This window comes from Phoca vitulina, unplaced genomic scaffold, assembly GCF_004348235.1.
Source record: "Phoca vitulina isolate PV1807 unplaced genomic scaffold, GSC_HSeal_1.0 scaffold5, whole genome shotgun sequence".
Classification (NCBI taxonomy): Eukaryota; Metazoa; Chordata; class Mammalia; order Carnivora; family Phocidae; genus Phoca; species Phoca vitulina.
In genome coordinates this window covers 553,392-574,959 of record NW_022589708.1, presented here as the reverse complement: position 1 = coordinate 574,959, position 21,568 = coordinate 553,392, and the positions used below count along the sequence as shown (strand labels likewise).

Below are 21,568 nucleotides of genomic sequence, written 5' to 3'. Positions count from 1 at the left end.
GCGGGGGCCCTGCGGGCGGGACTCCCGCGGAGCAGCGGCGCTCGCGCGGGCGGGGGCCGGGGGCCGGGGCGCCGGGGTCGGCCCGAGCGCGGGGTTCTTGGGGGCCCCGCGGGCGCGGCGCGGGGTGGGGGCGGTGCTGACCCGACTGCCGGTTCCGGCGCGGGAGGCGCGCGCGCGGCGGCGGCGGCGGCGGTCGGGTGACAGGCCCGCCGGGCCGGAAGCCCACCTGTCACGGTGGCCGCGGGTGGCCGCGGGCGGCCGGGTCTTTGTGTGGGCCGGTGGGCTGTACCCGCTGTCGGGGGGCGCGGGCGCCGGGGGGCAGCTGCCCGCAGGCCGGGCCGTGGGTCTGGAAAGGAGGGAGGGCCGCTCCGGGGGAGGGGGTGCCGGGGCCCCCGGGGTTTTCGTTCTTACTCATTTCTTGTCTTTCCGTCTTTCTTACCAGCAAAATCAGTTTTCTTCTCTGGAGGGTGAACATTTATAGCATCGATTTCACGGATCTGGTAACATGGCAAAAGATGTAAGTACGTCTGCTCCGTCTGCGGACGCGTTCTCGCTGTCCGGCCGTGCTTCGGCCGCGGCCGCCGGTCCTGCAGGCGGGGTCACCCGCTCGTTCCGAGCATTTGTGTTCAGTGAGGCCGGGCGCGCAGGGACCCCGAGCACCTGCTTGTGTGGAGGGGACGCAGTTAGTTCAGCCCTAAGCGCTTGCTTTGGCCTCGTTTTTTTTGCCTCAGAAAAATGAAATTTGGTGACTAATGAAATGTGAAAAATCCTACTTTAGCTTTTTCCGTATTTGTCACGAAACTCTAGAATATGTTTGTTCCAAGAAACAGGCTTTTAGGTCCAAGGCCAGTCTGTTTCCTGGGTGCTGTGCTCTTTGCTGCACTGTGACCTCGGGCAGCTGTTCCGCGGTCATCGGTGCAGGGGGCCGCTTGGTATCTGCTGCCCAGAGTGGACACACAGCCCAGATGAGCGGCATCTGCCTGACCCACGAGCTGTCCTGCATCTTGCAACCCCTCGATAGGTGTCCAGCCTTCCCGTCATTCCCCAGAAAGCCTCGCTGGAGGCATGCCCGCGCTCTGCCGCCGTGGGGCACGCGCTGCTGTTAGGCTCCTGCCCTCCAGTGCGGTGTTTCACTTGGCAGAGAGTGTGAGAACACGCACTGCGCCCTGCGTGGTGGGGTTTAAGTTAAAGTCATAATCTGCACACAGTGTGGGGCTGTGGTTATCACCTCTGGTCACATTTGTTGATGGCTGTGCCCTGTTCCCTGGCATTTATCCCCCACAGATGCCCGGCAGGTGGTGTGTGCTCAGTAACAGATGAGGTAGGAGTCTCAGAGGGAGCCTCTGTTGGAGTCAGTGCTGGGGTGAGTGCTCCAGGAAGGCACGTTGATTGACTTTATTAACTGTGTTCAGAGGCTGGGGCACTCCTTGTCGGGAGGCCCTCTTGGAGCCCGTGATGGCCTCTGCAAAGTTCAGGGCAGCCCCCTGGCTGGGTGTCCCTGGAGCTTTTAGTGGGTGACACACTGGAGGGTGGAGCGGGGTAGTTCAGGCCGAGAAACGGTATGAGGAGAAGCAGAGGCGAAGGGCCTCTCTGTCCTGGGAGCTGGGGACGTCAGGTGTGGCTGGAACCAGGTCTCAGCAGGGCTGATGGATCAGGCTGGGATGGGGAGTGTGGTCCAAGGAAAGGCGTTCGGCTTTTCCTCTAACTGCCTTGTTTTTTTAAGTAGGGGTATGACGTCTGAGTTTGGGAAGAGGACTCTGACAGCCGGTGTTGGGGGGAAGCAGCAGGGGTTAATTTAGGAGGTGGCGCTGCAGTTTGAGTAAGTGTAAGATCAGAGCCCATAAGCACAGGCGGGAGCTGAGCCCCTTCCTTGGGTTAAAGGGGGGTGGCTGGGATCCCAACTTTACAGAGCTCTGGGGTTTCTGTGGAGGGCTGGAACGGGCTGCAGTTAGGTTCTGGGGGTCATAGTGAAGGAGGACAAATGTAGGGGACAGGTAAGGGTCAGGCAGATTTGGTGAAGAGGATACAGGAAAATGGCGTAGCAGCTTCCTACCTCCAGTGGAGGTCCAGGGACACCAGCAGGTTTTGGGGGCGCTGGACGGCTTGAGCCTGTTCACTGAGGGTGATGGGGTGGTGGGTGTGGGCAGATTTTAAAGAGCAGGAGCCACCCCTTGAGGGAGAGGGGCAGCCAGCTGGAGGGCCTAGGGAGGGGCAGCAGGCCCGGGGCCGCGACGGCCATCCCGACCGGTGAGCTGTGGGCCACGCCGTGGCCCTGGGCGGGCATCTAGGCATGCAGACCGCTGTTGTAGGCTAACCCCCCGAACTGTGTCTCTGGTGGAGGGGCCTGGTGTCATCTTCTGGGAAGACCTGTATCTTTTCACTCATCCTGTTGTGGGCGTGTCTCAGTTTAGAATTGACAAGAGCCAGGCCTGTGGCTCCTGTGTGCAGTATGTCTGCCTCAGTTCTCGGCATGTGGGGACGAGGGGAAATGCCCGAGTCGAGGCCGACCTGCTTGTTCTGTTCATGCATCCATCCTGTCCATCCTTCGCTGTTTGATGAGTGCCCGTGCCCGGCGGAGAGAGCCAGGTGTGCCATTCAGCTGCTCTCATGAAGCTTGCAGGGGCCAGGGGGCCTGGAGCAATGGGGGTGGAGGGGGCGCTGGGGGCATGGGGGAGGCCCAGGGGTGGGGGTGTTGGGGCAGGAGGGGAGCCAAGGGTATGGGGGTGCCGCAGGGGTATGAGGGGGCCCTGGGGGCAGGGGGCTGGAGGGGGGGCTGGGACGTGGAGGGGCCAGGGGTTGGGGGGGTAGAGGATGGATGGGGGAATGGGGTTTGCCCAGGGGCAGGAGGGCCTGGGGGGACCCCGGAGGCATGGGAGGGCAGGGCAGGGGTGATGGGGGTGGAGGCCCCTGAGGAAGCCATGCTGTTTCCACTGAAATGGTAGGACAGGAAGAGCGCGGAGGTGGGTGTGTGGGACCTGCAGGAGCCTGGACCTGGAGCCCAGCTGCTCTGGTGCTGAATGCACCTTGTGTTTTCTGTTTCTAGAACACAAATAAATATTTCTGTAGTTTAAAAAGGATATCTAGACAAAACACTGTAATTCCTTTCCTTAAAAAAAACCCTTGCATTTTCTAGCAACGTGAAAATAAGCCAGATTCCTTCATGATTAGTCTCGAGCGCTGCATTTTGCAAGCATGTCTCTTCACCTGGAGGTGTGTGTGACAGGAGTGAGTGGGCTGCCGTCAGGTGTCCTGGGGGCAGGACCCCAACTGCCCTCCTGTTTCCCTGGCTTTACTCTGGGCTGACACAGACGGCTCTGCGGCCTGGGGCAGTGCGTCCGGGTGGAGGCCCGCGGCCGCCCGTCTCCAGGGAGCTGGCTGGGCAGCAAGGGCTGAGTGGGCTGTAGGCCTTTGACGTTCGTTTACTGGAATTATGTTGGTATAAGCAGGCAACGAGAAATTGAAATGGTAGAAATCTAAATTCCGTATTCATACCTGGCATGGATGGAAGAAAGCTCAGCTGGTGCAAAGCACAGTTTGGAAGTGACCGAGACCCCCAGCTCAGTCATTGCCAGAGGTGACCGTGAGCAACAGTTCTGGGATTCACTTCCAGAATTTAATATGAGAGTATTGGCGGGTGCTGGGATCTGGGGCGGGAGTTCCCTGGCTGTAGAGCCTGCCACATGATGATGGCGGTCCCTCCCGCAGTTGGGGACAGCTTTGGAGGCCGACGCCTGGGGGTCAGTGCAACCAGCAGAGAACTGCCTCAGGGCCTCCCACCAGCGCCCCCGCGGGACCCCCTGGCTGCACGCAGGCTGCCCCTCCACGGTCAGCCCGGAAGCTTGGGGCCCTCCATAGATGAGCATCGTGGGCAGTGTTTCTACAGTCCTACGGAGTCTCGGCCGGGCAAGGCACATGGTGACATTTCAGTTGCCGCCCCTGGACCGCGTGGGTCTCTGCTCCCACAGCTGTGGACCTGTCCCTCCGTCATGGGGCTCATCACCCGGGGAGGTGAAGACTGTAGATTGTGTACTGGTTGGTGGAGCTAGGTGTCTGAATTTCGTTTTGTGCCAACCAAGGCTCCCATGGACACAGATCATGAATGGGGAGGTTCGCCAGGCTGAGGAGACAGTCCCATTTCCAGCCTGAGAAGGGCTCCAGGGGTGAATGTCGACTTCAGAGAAAATACAGACCTTGCAATGGCTTAAACGTACTCATTGTGTTAGAGATTACCCTTGGGTGAAGGAGGAGAGGGAAGGCATCTGACGCCAGTGTGTCCGCGTGCCCGCTGCGTGCACTGCTGTGTGCGCACGTGTGGTGTGTGTGCTGCGGCCCCACAGGGGTTTGCGGATTTCCTCAAGGTTACCGGCAGAGCCCCAGTGGGAAGTCCGTGTTCTGGTCCTCGTCCAGGACGGTGAAGGTCTGTAAAGAACAGGGAGATAGCTGGTCGTAGACTGGCAGAGATGCTTCTGCGGGGCCGCCTCTGCGGGCTGCAGGTGTGGGAGCCAGAAGGCCGGCCTGCCTGCGGGGGGCCCGGTGCGGGGCTGTGGGCAGCGCAGTGGTAACTGGAGGAGTGGTCTGTCAGACCCTCTGCAGCGCACGTGGCCTCCCGTTTCGAGAGCTGGTGTGTGACTCCACTCTGTGTTGTGTGAGTTTGTGGAAAATTCTCTGAATGGTGTCCTCAAGAGCTGGAGACCAAGGAAGAATGCACCCCATCTAAGCTTTGGAGGGATGAGGTAATGAGGCCTGCTTTAATACCACTAGGAGACTAATGAGCTTATCTAAAAATACACGTACCGAGTATCATTTTTCAGACCCAGGCCTCGATGGCAAAATGAGGGCTGAAGAAATAAACGTGGTAACGCGGTAACGTGCAGTTTCCTTCAGTCTCGGCTGCAGAGAGTTGTGGGATCTGATGCTGACTCGTGCAGCGGTGACGTCACATCAGACATGGAGAGGGGCGTTGGCGGCGTGCCCGCAGGTTACCGAGTGACGAGTGCTGGGGTGGCGGCCTTGCTCTTACCCGGGCTTCTCATGGTTCAGACTGGACGTTTTTCCGCGCAGGATGCACTGGGGAAACTCTGGGATGGGGTCCCAAGCAGAAAGTGACAGCTCGATTGAGTGTCAGCCTGGAACATCTCTCTGTCAAACTGTTGGACGAATGAATTCCTGGTGTAAAACTCAAAAGATGAAAGGGTGTCTTTCTCACGGTCTCAAACCGTTGGGAAAAGGGCCTGTGGTGTCTGTGCACGGCCTGGCTGGTGGTGCGGCTTCTAGGGGACGCTTTCCTCACAGATCACAGAGCCGCCTTTCTGAAAAGCTCTTCTCTTTAAGTGTTTAAAACACCTTATTACTTTTCAGTGTAGAACAGTTAGGAAGTTCTCGTTCGGAATCCGTACCAGGCTTGTCCTGTGTTGAGCTTTGCACCCTCTGTGAGGAGGGACTGGGTTTCCAGGGAAGAGCGGGGCGGGGAGGGGTCGCCCAGCAGGTGCTTGCTGAGGGCGTGTCGTCTGGGCTGTGGGGTGTCGGCGCTGGCCGAAGTAGAGGGGGACCCCCCCCAGGCACCTTCTGACTCTGTCTTGTGACATGCGAGGGAGGTGTCCGCGGTGGGTTTGGCAGCTGTATGTTTATTCACGTTGGGGAGTTGTAGATGGTAGGCTATTGAAAAGGTGAGGTAAAATGGGAAATCAAAATGGATACAAGCCTAAACACGTTACTTTAAATTCAAGCAAGTATTTATTCAGTCCCCAATCCTTGCTTTAGAGTGGAAGCCCTTTCTTAGCCCACTTGTTTGAATTTCTTGGCTGAACCGTACACATAACATCCAGTGTTAGTGTCTGTCATTTAACCTTCTAGATTGTTTGCAGTTTTTCCAGGGTCTTAATAACAGACGACTAGCACAAAGAGGTGTTTAGGAGCTACCAGGAGCACAGCCGTGCAGGCCGCCCGAGGGTCCTCAGGGAGGGCCGAATGCCCGCCGGTTTGGCAAATGCCCGTCCCGCCATGTGGACGCGCCCTAGGTCCCCCATCTCCAGCGCCGGCGGTTCCCGTGCTTTCCGGCCAGCTCTTCTGAACCTTGCGCCAATCTGTGATGACATCCAGGGCTGAGTCCTCGGTCGTGGAATTGTGCGTGGACACGGGCGGGCATGTGTGTGCACAAGCTGTCTCTGAGAAGGACTGTGCTGGGTTATACTTACCCATTAGGTTATGGCAGAGAGCTCATTGTAACGACATTCGGTTTGAAATTCGGTTTAAAAGCCCAGAAAAGTTGCTTCCTTTGGTAGGTAAACTTTTAAATTGTGTTTTGTTTTAGTTTGCATCTCTTGACACAAGTTGAATGTTTTCCTTTTAAAATGTGTTTCTCTGTGAATTGATGAGTGTGTCCTGTGCTCATTTTCCTATTCCAGTGTCTGTTTCCTGTTGATTTATTTGCATCCACTCTTTATAAATTTAGGATATTAAACCTTTGTTCATCATTTCACAGCAAAATGTTAACATTAGGTTTGCCTTGGTCATTCTAGCAAGAGTTGTAAATATAAAATGATTTCGTTGTAAACCTATGGGAAATATACCTTGAATTCATACCCTGAATTTTAATGTTAAATACAGATAGTTTTTAGGTAGTTTAAATGTTTGTGCTGTGTTTAATGAGTTAGTGTGTTTTTGTTCATCTTCATTCAGTGCGACCCGCAGGACTCTCTGAGGCCCATGTTCAGGACAGCGGCCGGTGTTCATGTAACTTCCTGAGTAATGACAGTGCAGGATAAGTATAGCTCATCGGGTCTGCTCAGCCTTGCGCAGGATCTTCCTTCCTCTGCTTGCAAGTATTAATGACTTGGACTCTACCTCGGAGGGGTCTTACGTTTCTCTTGTTTTATTTGCTCTTCCGAAAAATGAGGATTTGAGTGACAATATCTTATTCCTCCTGTGTTGACAGACCCTAAATCCTGGTTTGCAGGGAGGGAGGATAAAGAGGGCGGTATTTATGTGGGAGTCCAACCTGCAAATTTGTCCCAAGGCTGAGTGCGGGGGTCAGTTATTAAGTCATACGCGGCTTTGGTGCAGCGCACTTTGTAGTTAACCCAGATCATCCCGAAGTTGTTCGTTCCTGGAGGTCATCAGTACTTCTGCACTTCTGAAACCCTTGCTTTTTTAAAAGTGAGGTACCTTGTTTGTAACGAAATACAGCATAAAAGATGAATGTCTGTCTTAATACTGTCTAAATACGTAGGCTTACAGTAAGATGGCTGTGGATTGTGAGGTGTCCCATCCTTGTTTTAGGGTGCCCTGATGTGCCCTCCCCCAGCACAAGCACCAGCTCAGGCAGGAGGGAAGTCACAAAATTACAATCTCATGGGGTTTTGCAACTGCAGAGAGCTTTGAAACGGGGCCTGTAGACCTAGATGCTGGAACACTTCCCAGCCGGAAGTGGGGGCGCCCTGGGGGCACTTACCTCCCGTGGGCGTACCTCCTCTTTCCTTGACAAACTGGACAGTGGCCCCCACGGAGCTGCATGGCCACATCGCACTTTGAGGGCAGGAGGGGTGAGGAGGTGGTTAGTGTGCAGGTCAGTTTGTTTGATGGCTGAGGCCCCGACCTCTTGTGCATTCTAGGTCGTTGCTGCAGTGACATATGGCTAGAAACTGCTCACTCTGGATTGTGGAGTACTCCTTCCCCTGCGAGGGGCCCCACCTGGGCCCCAGGGAGCACCTTGGAGGTTGTGAAGGACTGTGGTCCTTGTTCAAGCTCCTGGCCTTGGTGACTTGGTTTTTGTTGAGAGGGAATTTAGGGTCTTTCTGAAAGGGAGAAAGTGCCCTGCAGTAGCTTTTCTAGGAGAGAAGTTAGAGTAGCATGTTTTTATTTATTTATTTTTTAAGGTTTTATTTATTTATTTGACAGAGAGACAGCGAGAGAGGGAACACAAGCAGGGGGAGTGGGAGAGGGAGAAGCAGGCTTCCCGCGGAGCAGGGAGCCCGATGTGGGGCTCGATCCCAGGACCCTGGGATCATGACCTGAGCCAAAGGCAGACGCTTAACCAACTGAGCCACCCAGGCGCCCCTAGAGTAGCATGTTTTTAAATTAGCTGATAAAATAAAGACACTCCGTGAGCAGAAATGTCTCCATCTCTGGCTCTGTTACTCCTAGGAGAGCCCTATAGGCCTGGACCCCGCCACCCTCCACTCAAAGCCACGGGACCGTGGGCGTTTCCTGGAAATGATGTCTGTGTCAGGATGGACGCAGTGATTTTGAGCAGACCCACACTGCGGGCTCTGAGTCCAGCTGTCCGTCTTGCTGAGTCTTCAGAGGGCTTGGTGACTCGTTGGTAGAACGAAGGTGACAAGTGTCCTATCCCTTCCTCTCTCGGGGCAGTGAAGATTAAAGGGCCAGGCACATCACGTGTCCTGCCCAGCCTGGCAACACTTGGATGGGTTCTGAGAGCGAGGCGTATGGCTTTGAACAGCTTGGGAGCTCATCGCAGGCCCGGGTCTCGTAGACATGCTTCGTGGCTGTGAGTGGTTGGTCTAATCAGAGCTCTGGGGGGGACCCACTCCTAGTGAGGGAATCGGCTCCTTGTTAGGGCCTGAACTTGGGAACCGAGCTGGGGTGCAGGGGGCAGCAGGCTCCTGGAGACGGGGTATAGGGGGGATGCTTCTCCGCCAGGAGCCCAGGGTCCCCAGGCCTGTTTTAGCCCCGTTCCTCACCTCAACCCCAGTCTCTCTGCAGACAAGTCTCTGCCCTGCCTCCTCCCCAACTTGCCCTGACTACAGTTTGGACAAATTGCATGGGACGTGGGCAGCGGGAACTCGTCCTGGGTGGATGGAGCCTCTGACCCCTGGGGCTCCCCCTTTAGGGGTTGAGGCTGGGGTCCGGCTGTCAGGAGGGTGAGTGTGGGCCAGTTAAATAGCATGGACTTTGGTTAAGGAGAAGAGCACTCAGTGTGGCCATCTGGTTGGCTCAGCCTTTGTCATTATAAAGAAGGCGGACTCCTGTTCTGCTGGGGAATGGCTTACTGATAAATCACATTCCGGACTGCTGCTTTGTGTTCCACGTTACGAGTCCTCGTCAGGCCCCTATGAAAATGCAGGACACAACATACCGCACCACCTCTGTGCAGATTGGCCGTAGAAACGCCAGAAAGTGAGACGTAGGCAAATACTTAAACATTGTTTTGGAGCCATGTTATATTTTCTTCCAGGCAGTTTTGCATTTCTCCGTGCTCTAGAATAAATTTGACATTTTTCTGGCAAAAAGGCAAAGGGTGAAGTGCAGAGTGCAGTCAGATAGGGAAGAAAAGCAGATGCTGTGGTTCCGGCTGCGTCTGTCTAGGAAGGGCGGCACCTCTGGGGAGCGAGAGGGACAAATCCAAGGAGCAGCACAGAGCTTGTGTTTCGGTGTGAGTGGGAGGCCGTGTGCCCGTGCTTTCTGAAGTGGGGTGGGGGATAATACTGCAGTGGTTCTGCATTTGGTTGACATTCGGGTCCTGCTTGGTGGGTGGAGTCGGGCAGAGGTAGCTGGAGACACTAATTTATGCCGAATCTCTGGTGGCGCTCACAGGAGCCAAGGGGTGCGGGCACTCCTGTGCTGGGAGAGACTGCCCGTCTTGAAGCAGTGAGGAGAATGCGGGAGAGCTTGGCCTGGGCTGTGAGTCGTTCTGCTGACTGTTGGAGGAGGGGGCGGCAGGAACAACCGTACCTTGTTTGTCAGCTGCTGGTGGGTGGCCCCTGGCAGAGAACCCACGTTCTCACCTAAATTTCAGAGACCCTGCTGGCAGTACCCCCTTCCCCCGGGCCACACCCGCTCCTCCCCTCCCCCTCCACTTGCTGGGATTTGCAAATTTGACTCCTACCTCCCAGGTCGCCCCTCACCGATGGACTTGGGCTCTGTCCTGAGGATGTGGGTTTCTTACGGCTGCTCACTGGGGTGCGCTCCTGGCGGGAGCCTGTGCGTGTGCTCTCCAGACTTCCCCTTCTGCTCTCTAGCCACCACTGCCCTGCCTGGGGCTCGGGACCAGCTCCCCGGGACCTTCCGTCCTGCTCTGTCCAGTCTGTGGACGTGGACCTCTGTTCCATTGGCTCTTGCCGCCATCTTGGTTTCTTTTCTGTGGTTGCCCCTCCGGGTCCTGACCTCCGATCTGCAGCCTCTAGCCTGCATCCTGACTCGTCCCTCATCACCACTAGATCCGCTATCCTTGGGGCCCGTATCCTTTGTTTTATCCAGCCTTACGCTTTATCCAGTTACAAAACAGCGTTTCAGTAGGAATTCAGAGGATATCAGAAAGCTAATGGTTATTGAAAATCATAGTCCAGGGTGACGACTATTAATGTGCTGGTGATGATTGGGGGCTAACTCCCTAGCTGTGTGTGTTTAAACATACGCATCTCTCATACGTTACGTAAATGGACTCCCACGTTCTGTTCCCTGCTGTTCGACTCCACAACTCCTCCTAGGTACATTGGCAGGTATAAACAGAAAAGCCACTTCCGTGGAACATTAGAGACATACGCACGTGCAGAAAGAGTGTGGTGCTGACACCCTGCTCCGTCCCGAGTAATGCTGCTCCGCCCGCCGGGGGATCGTAAGCTGGTTCCAAACACGTTGTCCTTCCATTAAGTATTCTAGTGTGCATCTCTAAAGACGCCCAAAATAATGAACGATAGTTTGTTAGTATTGTTGGAGAGCTAGCGTCTGGGAGTTTGAACGGTTTGCGTCCAGGGAGAGCCGGTGTTTTGTTTGGCTGTGTCCTCATGTATTTGGTCCTGCTGAGGGCATTTAGGTCGTTTCCGGGAGCTTCCTTGTAAGCGGAGTTTGCTGGCGGGCGGCTCAGGGCGCCGTCCCTGCCGTGGGAGTGCGGTGGTCTCTGCAGAGCGGGCGGGTTGGGTAGAGGCAGGATCACTAGCTCACGTGTGCTCTTTAGGGCAGGGGCTCGGTCTGAAGCCCCTCTGGGTGTAGCGTTCCTACTTGTTTCCACTTCACTCTTTTGTCCACTTGCAACCTGTTCTTCATGTGATGAACCTTGGCTCTACCTTAGGCTGTTTTGCATAATGTGCCACATCCGATCGTCACCGTGGTGCCCTTTCTGTGCAAGGACAGAACCCGCGGCAGGTGGGCAGGCAGGTGTCCAGTGCTCAGAGTCGAGGGCACGGGCCTCAGCGCGTCCGCATGTGCGGTCGGCCTTGTCATGGCTTGCCCAGGCAGCCTGGAACTACAGCGTTGTTACCCACGGTTTCTGTGGCTCCAGATTCGGCTGCAGCTGGGCCGGCTCCCAGTCCAGGACCCGAAGTGGACTGATGGCTTGAGGTCCCTGTGGGCAGGACCGTGCCTGAGCTCACTCACCTGGTCCACGGCGGGATGCGTTCACTTCCGGGCTGTTGGTAGGAGGCTGCCCTCGGTTCCTGGCCTTGTGGGCCCTCTGTGGGGGTAGCTAATGTGGCCAGAGTGAGGGGGGAAGGGGATGGGGCGAGGCCCACACGCTCACAAGGAGCGAGAGCGAGCCAGCAAGACATGGCTCCTGAAACCCAGCCTGCTTTTGCAGATCTCGTCACTAGGTCAGGCCACACTCCAGGGGGGGAGATTGGGCAGGGCCGCGACGTTCCACAGGTGGGAGCCCCTCACGTCCCACATTGGGTGCAGGCAGGGCGTCCACAGGCTGTCCTCTGGGCCCGTCCTCGAGGGGCGTCTGTGGCTGGGGCGGTGGTGGTGTTGGAGGCTCTGGTCCTGTTTGCTCTGCAGTCGAGGGGTGTTTGCAGGGTCTCCATGGGACCCACGGGGTGCAGTGAGGGGCGGGTCCCGCTGCGGGTCCCCGGGCCTTCCAAATGCCTCTTGACTCAGGTCCTTCCTTAGATCACCCCTGGAGCTTGTGTTGAGGAGCGTCCAGCATTCTGCGGTGGGATTTGCCATCTGGACGTTTCCGCTCAGTGATGGTGCCACGTATCCTTCAGGGAGGTTCGGGAGTCTCGTCGGGCCCTGTGTGCGTCTGTGGTGGGATCGCTGCTGGTACTCGGTGTCTTTGCTGCCTCTGTGAGAGGGCCCCACTGCCATCTTTCAGGCCAGGTCACTGCTGGTACAAGGAGCACTGGGGGTGGATGTTCTCGTTCTCCCCGTCGGCCCATGCGGGTGTCCCCAGCAGCAGCTGCGCACTCCGTGCCCCCCGGCCCACAGGTGCTTCTGATGCTGTAGCTGGGGCCCTCGCCGCCGCTGGGGGCCCTCTGGAAGGAGAAAAGTCAGGAGCAGAACTGAGGGCGAGGTCCGCAGAGGGAGGTTCCTCTCTCAAGGTCCTTGTGGATTCCTTCCAGGCGCCTGGACAATGGCACCTGCTGGTGTTCTGTGTGAGTATCAGTGAGGAGATGGGTGTGTAGGTTTCTCTTTCTGTGCTGGCTTTTCCAGGTTTCCATGTCCTCATGACACCGCTTGAAACCTCAACTCTTCATCGCCTCATTGGCCCCGTCTTGGTGTTTTCGTGCTTCTGTCTTGGAATTATGTCTGCATCTCAGTTGGCAAACTGCCCGGCCCGCTGCCTCTTCTAGGAAGTGCAGTTCTGTCGCAGCAGCCTTGCCGTCTGTTTGAGACCTGCTGTGGCCGTGTGGGGGCCGCCCAGCACTTCCCAGGCTGCCCGGGGCCGGTGTCCTGCCCCGCGGGGCTTCTGCTCCAGCAGGGCTCGGGGGCAGCAGGAAGGAACTGGTACGGGAGTGAAGGTGCGCAGAGAGGCGGCGGGACGTGTGGGGCCTGCCCGCCCGGGGCCCGAGCTCAGGGGGCGGTGAGGCTGCGCCCTGCAGCCCGGCTCTGGCTTCATCTCTGATGCGCCCCTGCGGGCGCGGGCGGGCCGTCCGCCCCGGGGCTGTGTCTGCTGTGGGGCCTGGCCACTAGGGGGCAGCGAGCGGCCCCGGGGGCGCGGGACCGCCAGGGCTCACGGCCTGTGTGTGACGCCTGGAGCTCGGTGACTTCCTGCTGGTTCTGCTGAATTACCTAGAGTGTCCCGCCCCGATTCCGTCGCGGCTCCGTCGGCTCGGCGTCCCGTGCAGCCTTGTGCTTTGGCGCCGTGAGCCGGGTCCTCGGAGCCACCGCGGGAGCAGATTGGCAGTCGTGTTTCCACTGAGTAGCAAACACGACAGGATGAACGATGTTTGTGAGAAACACTGAGGTGAGCTGTGGCCGAGTGCTTCTGCTTCTGGTTTACATGTTTACACAAATTTAGCATTTTGGTGTTTTCTTACTGGAGGGAAGGTTTGCACCTTCAGTATGAAGATTTTGGAGAAAAATACATCCTATGCGCTTATCTTAAAATTAGCCACAGTTTCAGGAATAACTTAAAATATAAAACACAGCCTGTGTTCCGATGCTTGTAGTCGCGTCCGTGCGGGTCTCGCCTCTGGGCAGAAGACAGGAGGGCCGTGGGTGGTGTGGCCGCGGTACTTTGCTGGGCCCGGGTCTGGGGTGTAACTGAGGCTGTCGTATTTACTAACTAAACCTGTACCAGCGGGTTCGTGTTGGAGCATCGCAGGGAGGCTGTCACCGACGTGTTGGCGTCTCCTCGTGTGGAAGGCGCAGGGCGGGGGCGTCGCTCGTGGCTCTGGGCAGAGGAGCTGAGCGCGTGGGCGTGGCACACCTGGGCCGCCGCAGGAAGGCCGCGTGTCCGTCCTGATGGAGAGACAGGAAGCAAGTGTGAGACCACAGAGCGGTAAAGAAGGAGCTCCGGGAGCGGGCACCTTTCTCAGGCCGCACCGCACATTCAACACAGACGTCAGTGTTGACTTTGTCGAGTGTGGTCTCAGCCTGCGTTATAATGCGCGTCCTCGGGAAGGGAGTCTCCCCACGTGTCTGCTGCGCACCCCTCGTAGACCTCATCATCTTTGGGCTGCTGCTGACGACCACTCGCAGGGACCACCTTGCACTGGCCTTCCGGAGCCCTGGCGGTCCTGCGCCCCCGGGGCCGCTCGGAGCCCCATAGTCGCGGGCAGGTGGAGACGACTCGTCCCCTGGTGCGGGTGTGTAAAGGTTTGCACGTCATGCTGTGATTCTTGTGAGGCTGTGAGGGAGGTGGGCTCGCACTGCTGTCCTCGTCCTGCAGGTGGGGACTCGCCCAGGGCCCCCCCACAGGAGAGCCCAGGGTGGGCGGCCGCTCCACAGGGGACAGCAGCGAGGGAGGGGCGCCAGGCGTCGGCGCCTGCGCGGGGAGTCTCACAGCTGTCGCACAAATCAGATCCACAGTAGCGAGCTCTTCTCAGGAAAGGTGATGGTAATTTCCTGCTGTACTAGGTTGGGTCTTGCCGCACCTCACCACGGTCAGCCCCAGAGGTCTTTATCAGGTGTTCTGTGTCCTTTGGGACTCACACCCCATGAAGGGGGCGGTGTTTCAGAAAAGCACCATTAGGGGAAGGCTGAGACCGGGACCTGGGGGTGGCGGTGGGGTTCTGGGTGATGATGCTGGTGACCTTTCCATATGTCCCTGAATTTGTGTGGTTCAGACAGACCTGCTTCTCTCCTGAACTCCACACCACCCTCACGCTTCTGCCGAGCGATGCCCAGTGCCCCCCGCGCTCCACGGTACCAGCCGCTGCGCGGGAGGGGAGCGGCCCTGGGGGGCTGTGCACCTGCGGACGCGGTAGACACACAGCCTGGAACAGGGAAGTGTGTCCCCCTGAGTTGGTCGAGCCCAGAAGTGATTTCTCATCTTCACAGAGAGCGGAATTGGGGGACGAGCTGGCTGGGCCCTGGATTCAGGCCTCATTTGGGAACTGGGTTGTGCAGTGAGGGTGGGCATTCAGGCAGGATGAACCAGCACCGGAACCCGCTTAGGTCATCCATAACGTGGAAGCTGGTTGACCCCGAGAGTCTGTCCGGCTCTGGCGTCGCCGGCTGTCAGGCCTTTGCTGGCTGGGCCATGGGTGGCGATCCAGCCCAGCCGGGGGCCACGGGGCCTCCTTGTTCCCAGGCCGCCGCTCCCTACGGACGGACTTGTGAAGTGCTGTTGTCTTTGTCTGAGGTCAGGAAACCTAGATAGCTCATTTTGCTCATGACTGTTTGTCTTTGATAATTGGCAGTTAGGCATGTTACACCAGGAAATTTGGGCCAAATCTGTGTGCTCCTGTTAGAGTTTGCTTCAAAAGTACTTTCAGTGACTTCCCAGTTGGTGAAAAGAAGCACTTTCTCTTACGTTCTAGAGAAAAATCGTTGATCACTGTGGAACAGACGACCCCAGAGCTCAGTGGTTAAGAGAACAGTAAACGTTTCTTCTCCCGCACGGTTTCCGTGGCTCAGTCTGGGAGTGGCTGGGTCGCAGTGGACACACTGCCCAGGTCAGCCGCAGCCAGAAGGCGTGTGCCTGGAGCACCTGCCTCCATGGTGGCCGCCCCCGCGTGCCTCGCCACCTCTCCTCACCTCCCACCACACCCCCGGGCGAGGAGAGGGCTGTCGGGTGGCGTGGAACCCTCCTGGAGCCTGGCATCCCGCCCCGGCCGGAGCGCTGGGGGCCCGCAGGTTCCCACGTCTGAACCGTAACAAGGGCACCGTCCCCCAGGCTTGGTTTGTAGGTGTTCTGCGTTGTGTTCTCCACATCACCCATGAGCATTAAAAGTAGCTAATTTCCTTAGTGAAGAGCAAGCTTGCACCTCCTGTGATTCTGACACGTTGTGTCCCGAAACAGATCATTTCTGTGCCTGGAAGACTTGCCGTGGGGTAAACTGGTCACTGTCCTGAGTGCGGACAGTGCAGGCATCCACAGGAGCCAGTCACCAGCTGCTTGACTTCTCCCTGGTCCAGTTTACTGTCCTGTAGGTCTTGGCTTGGGAATAAGGCAGGTGTGTATTTTACTGACCTGGCAGCTCTCTGGGAAGTTGATTCCGTTCCAGAAGCGGCCCCTGGGTCCGTAGCACTCAGGCGGTGTCGCGGCTGGGGCGCTGCCATCGTCTGGTGGTTGTGGCCCCTGGTCTGCTGGCCTAGCAGGGAATGGCAGCCCCGTCACACAGTCTTCCTAGCCCAGTGTCAGGACTGGCACTGCTGGGACAGCCTGCTCTGGACGCGGCAGCCTCTTTGTGCCGGGCCACCGCGCCTCACCGGGCTCTCACGGACCAGACTGGGGGCTGGGCCCTGCCTGCTGCATACGTGGGTGGGGCCTCGCCGACCGGTGCTGCCCCCTGTAGAAGTGCAGCCCCCTTCTTGCAGGAGCTTTTTTCGGGGTGCAAGACACAGAAATGTGTCTTGCCAAGCGGGATTCACCTTAGGGTTTTCCTGGTGCCATGGAGCAGACACGATGCTTGTGGGTGGGTCTCTTGTCCAGGGCTCGGGTGGCTCCCTTCATCCTCTTCGTTCTGCCAGTGTCTTCCTTTATGTCCTGCTCTGTATGTTCTCCAGTGAGTCCTCAGCTCCGGCTCATGATATTGAGACGGTAGGGAGCGACTGGCCCCCTCGTTGGTTCCCAGACTTGCCAGAAAGGGCCGTCCAGGCCGCTCGTCGATGGCTCCTGCAGGCGGCGTGTCGGGGGGGATGCAGCCTTCTCCAGGGAGGCCGGGCTGCTCTGACTGGTGGCGTGAGTCGGACTGGGTGTCCCCCAGGGGGGCCTGGGGCTGCCCAGCTTGGTTCCCAGTCTGGGTTGTGAGGGCTTGGTCGCCAGGGTTGTGCTGCTGCTGTGCCGACTGGGATCGCCATCTCTGCGGGAGGGGCGGCATTCTTGGCATTCCCGTGAGCGGCCAGGACCGCCGCGCCCAGTGACCGCCGGGCGGGAGCCGCACATCCAGTGTCAGGCAGACGTGGGGCCCCACCGGTCCCACCTTGGCAGACCCACGCAGGCAGTGACGGCCTTGTTCTCACCGGCTCTGGCATCCGCTCGTGCATCTGCTCTGGTGTGGACGGATGGTGGACAAGGAGGTCAGGGCCGCTGTCCGTGGGGCTGAGGAGCCCTTGGGGCCGTGGGAGGGAGGAAGAACTGGCAGCACCCGTGATGTGCAGGGAGCCTGGGGCCGTTGGACAGGCGCTGCTGTCAGCGTGGGGGCTGAGGCTCTCGCTCTGGGGTGTTTGGTGTCCTGTGGCTCTGGGGCACTTTGAGCCTGTTTGCTGGGACCAGCCTAGCCTGGTGCAGGCCCGCTGGCCCGGAGCGAGTCGCTCTGCTCCTCCAGCAGGTGGAGAGTCCGCTTCACCCACCTCCTGGCCGGTGATCTTCTAGCCCAGCCAGGCCTCAGTCTGTGATCGTCCTCACGGGCACGCACTTGGCTCCCTCAGTTTCTATGGGAAGGTGGGGTTTTGGAGAGTCCGGGAGACGTGGCCCATGTGGTGCTGCCACCTCAGGGGCCGTGCGGGTGGCCCCTCACCCACGCGCGCCTGACGTCCATCTCCGGTGAGCTCAGCGGGTCCGGATGTGTGCTCTGAACTCTTGTGTGGATTGTGCATTTGGGTGCCTTTGGTTTGTTCACTGTGCGCCCAAAGGAGACAGTGAACCCGTGCCCGGGATGTGGCAGGGCCGAGGTGGGTGGTCTCCCGCGCCAGGCCCAGGCGAGCTGTGCGCGTGTGCACTCCCGGCTTGTCACTGCCACAGGTGTGCTTGGGAGGTGTCCCTCTGGAGGCTAAGCCGTGCCCCGGGGATTGCATTTGCTCAGGGTGGGGATGCAGTGGGGCTTCCTGGAGAAGCAAGATGGCGCTGGAAGCTGTGCTCAGACCCCCTCACGGCTGGCCTGTGCTCACACAGCCCGTGAAGCAAGTCCAGGCACACAGGCATGTGAGCTTCTGTGGGTGTGTGTGAGGTGAGTGTGGACACAGGCGTGAGTCCCTGAACACCTGGGCCACGGGGTCTCCTGGGCGTTCTTGGGGGTGCTCCCGCCAGGCCAGGAATCCCACTGGCCTGGTCGCTGGAGGTCAGAGGCGAGGGCAGGAGGGAGAGGCTTGTCTGCCGGGCTCGACTGACCCATGTGGTGGTTCGTGTGCGTGCGCGTGTGTTTATGCACATGCGTGTCCACGTGTGGGTGTAGATGCCCCTGTCTGTATGGATGTGTGTGCTCATATGCGTGTGAGTGAGTGAGTGTGTGTAAGCAAGTGCCCACAGGTGCCCGCGGCAGGGCAGGAGTCAGGAGGCTCGGTTCCCCAGGACCCCCTTCCCCCCAGGCAGGAGCACCTGTGCTGGCCCCGTGCGGCATGCACACGCCCTCTGCTGGACTCGGGACGCCAGCAGTGCAGGGTGCCCACGACTCACTGCTTCCCGTGGAAATCGAGATAAACAAAAGCAGAAAGCAAGGCAGCAGTCCTTCCTCGGCCTGGACACCACCACCTGTAGCATCCTGGGGGCCCCTGCAGGCCCTTTCTACGCACCGTGCGTTGGGACGTTACTTCCCTGGTGCCCCCAGCATGCTTGTGCGGGCGCCCTGCTCCCGAGGCGGGGTGCCCCGGTCGCCAGGCGCACCCTGCGGTCCTGCTGTGCCCGACTCCTGCACACCGCGGTACGTTTCCCCAGCTGCAGGAGGAACTGCTGTGCCTGGGGCTCTGACCCAGCCCTCTCCTCGGGCCCCGTTACTAGGCTGCCCTCAAGATGGTCAGATGAATTTCCACGTCCACCCAAGGTATGCCCCTGCCAGTCTCAGGCTTGCCATTTAATGCATATGTGGACTTCATCTACGAAAGCTGTGTTTAATTAATACGTCAAGGGCTAAGCTTCGAAGGCAGACATCTTCGAGTGAGCTTTTCTCTGCTGAGTGTCCAGCCAGAGAGCTCAGCGGCGGGAGGCCCTTGCTCTCCCTGCATGGCATCCTGCCCTTGTTTGCATAACTATGACCACTGTATCTTTTAATGCTTTATTTTACACCACCCTCAGACGGGCTGGCTTGTCGCTCTTTCAGATGTGCTATTTATTGTCCTTGTTGCTTTCTGCAGGCCGGTCTAATTGAAGCCAACGGGGAACTCAAGGTCTTCATAGACCAGAACCTTAGTCCTGGAAAAGGTAAGGCGTCTCTTTCTGAAATACAATTCTGTTGATAAGAGTGTTGAGTTTGGTGTGTTTGTGAATTTCTCTGGTGTGAGAGTCCTGGTCAGCGGTGGGGACCCTGCTGTGGGAGTGCTCTGGCCCAGGGCCCCCGATGGAAGGGGTGGTGCGGTGTTCGGAGCTCAGCTGGACACGCCACCTGCGGGCACACGGCAGCGGTGGAGTTCATCTTGGTCTGTAAGTCATACGGTTCGCAGAAGTTCGGGAATGTGAAGAAGTGCGGAGAACCCAGGCATGTGCTTTCCTCCACCTCAGGGCCGCCGCGAGCCCTCCAGGTGTCGGCTCTGGACACGGGCGCCGACCAGAACAGACTCGAATCCAAAGCTTATGGTGCATACCTCGTGTGTGGACGAGCGTCCTCCCCGTCAGGAAGCCGTGTGTGTATGTTCAGGGGCAGGCGCGGAGGTGGATTGGTCGAAGCCCCTTCTCCCCCCGGGGCCCCACGGCTCCCCCCGTCGAGTGACCGTGAGGAACGTCTGCCAGTATGTTTGAGCCCACTGCTTGTTTCCTTGGGTGGACTAGCCGTGGGAGCGCCAATCAGAGGAGATGGCGGGTGACCGCCGGCTGCCCGTAGCGCTCGGTCACTTCCGCCACCTCTGCTCTGCCCGCGTCAGCCGGATGGAGGCCCGGACACGGGATCTCTTGGCTCCCGAAACGGGTGCTGTGTCCCAGCCCCTTCCCGTCCATCTGTTGCTGGTGAGTGGGACAGGAGCCCAGCCGTCTCCTGCCCTGTGGGGCCCTTCCTGTGTGGATCAGCAGGCCGGCGTGGTTTGGGGTGGCGGGCTTATACCCTGTCCCCTCTGTTGCTTTGGGACGTCACACCTTCAGATGCCCACGGACGCTCTCGTGCCCTGCAGGGCCCCTGGCCTGCGCCCTGTCCAGGCTCCGCTGGTCTTCCTTGTCCCACTGGCCGCTCTCCCCCAGGACGGGCCATGGGTCCGCGCGTGCTCTCCTGGTTTCTCTGTCTTCAGAAGGTCGTAAGCAGTGTCCTGCTTTTCTGTGGATCCCTTGCTCTTTCGCTTCCTGTGCAAGAACGGAGAGCCCGCTGAGGGGTTCAGCGTGTGCAGACAGTTTATCTCGGTGGCTTTCACCATTCACAGATTGCCTGAGTGAGAGACGCTGTAGTGAAACTGACAGGACCCTTAGAATTTCAGGAGTTGTAGGCATGACGTGTTCTGTTAGAGTGATGAAGCAGAAATAATCGTGAAAAAAGTCCACAAACTTTGCTCCCTTGGAAATATGGAAATCTTTTCTTCTGGTGTTTACCTTGAATGTCTTCGTTGTTTGGATGCTCTGAGAGTCTCACTTATTATCACATGCTGCTTGTCTCCTTTTCCTTCTTACGAGGGCTTGCGTCCTGCGGAGTCTGATGGTGAGGGAGGGGGTTGAATTGGACCAGAAAACAGCTTCTTGAGTTCATTAGAATATTCCGGTGTTAGCTGCTTGCACTGTTTAATGTATTTCGTGTCCTTGGGTGTGGTCTGGCTGCTCTGCAGCCCCCTTATCTTGCCCGGGGCGCTCCCCCAGCGGGTTCCGTGCTCCACTCATGGCTGGACGCAGAAGAGCTGCCCCTCGAGGCTCTCCTGGCTTCTGCCTCTGCTTCTGCACCTCTGCTGGGACCAGCGTGGCCTCCCAGGTGCTTGCGCTCCTTGCCTTCTTCTGGGGCTCCTGCCCCTGCACCTCAGGGGTGTTCTGGGTGTGAGAAAGCCCGTGACCACATCTCTGCGACCTGCTCCCTAGCTCTGGCCCTGCCCATGAGGCTGAGTGCCGCCAGGCTTCTCCTGCTCTTCTGATCAACAGAGCTGTTTGTCTGTCGGACGGGCAGCCCGGTGCTGTTCTGGCCGTGGACGGAGCAGGACCAGGCTGTCTGACTGCTCAAGCTCCGTCCCATCCTGTCTGCCCGTCGAGACCGTTTCCACCCGCAGTCCCCTTTGCTTCGGGCTCAGGAGTTTGAAGGGTAATTTCAGGCAGTGTGGTGCTGACTTGAGCTCTTCACTTGGGTCATTCACTGGTGTTCCATTAGGTTGAGGAGCCCGTGGGGGTCACACTGTGTTGTCTGATTCAGCGGTCACTGCAAGGCACTTCCCGAGGAGGTTTGGCAAAGGCTCAGCCAGGGTCGTGGTGAGTGAGGGCCAGACCCTCCGGCACAAGCTTGTCCGGGAGCCCAGGGGCGTGGCCGGCAGTGTGTGCCCGAGAGCTGTTGCTGGAGTGACCTCGAGGGGCAGGAGGGCTGCGGTCCGGCCCGGTGCAGGCTGGGCGTTGAGGGGCAGGGGCCGGTCTCCTTTTGCCCCCACCCCTGTGCCCCTGCGCCCCGCACCCCCGCACCCCACATCCCCGCGCCCCACACCCCTGCACCCCACACCCCCACGCCCCTGTGCCCCTGCACCCCGCACCCCTGCACCCCACACCCCCACGCCCCACACCCCTGCACCCCACACCCCTGCACCCCACACCCCCATGCCCCTGTGCCCCTGCGCCCCGCACCCCTGCACCCCACACCCCCACGCCCCACACCCCTGCACCCCACACCCCTGCACCCCACGCCCCACACCCCTGCACCCCTGCGCCCTGCACCCCACACCCCCACGCCCCACACCCCTGCACCCCACACCC

At 58.7% G+C, this 21,568-nt stretch overlaps 1 protein-coding gene across 1 annotated transcript in view; it reads left to right on the top strand.

Annotated features, from left to right (window-relative positions):
• The first annotated feature begins 438 nt into the window (after nt 1-438).
• The window catches only part of TFDP1 (transcription factor Dp-1), a 47,311-nt gene continuing 26,181 nt past the window's right edge, over nt 439-21,568 (top strand). The window contains exons 1-2 of the mRNA XM_032402561.1: nt 439-517; nt 18,847-18,913. Of these exons, the coding sequence (XP_032258452.1) occupies nt 506-517; nt 18,847-18,913 (79 nt within the window). The 5' untranslated portion in view covers nt 439-505. The remainder of the gene's footprint in view (nt 518-18,846; nt 18,914-21,568) is intronic.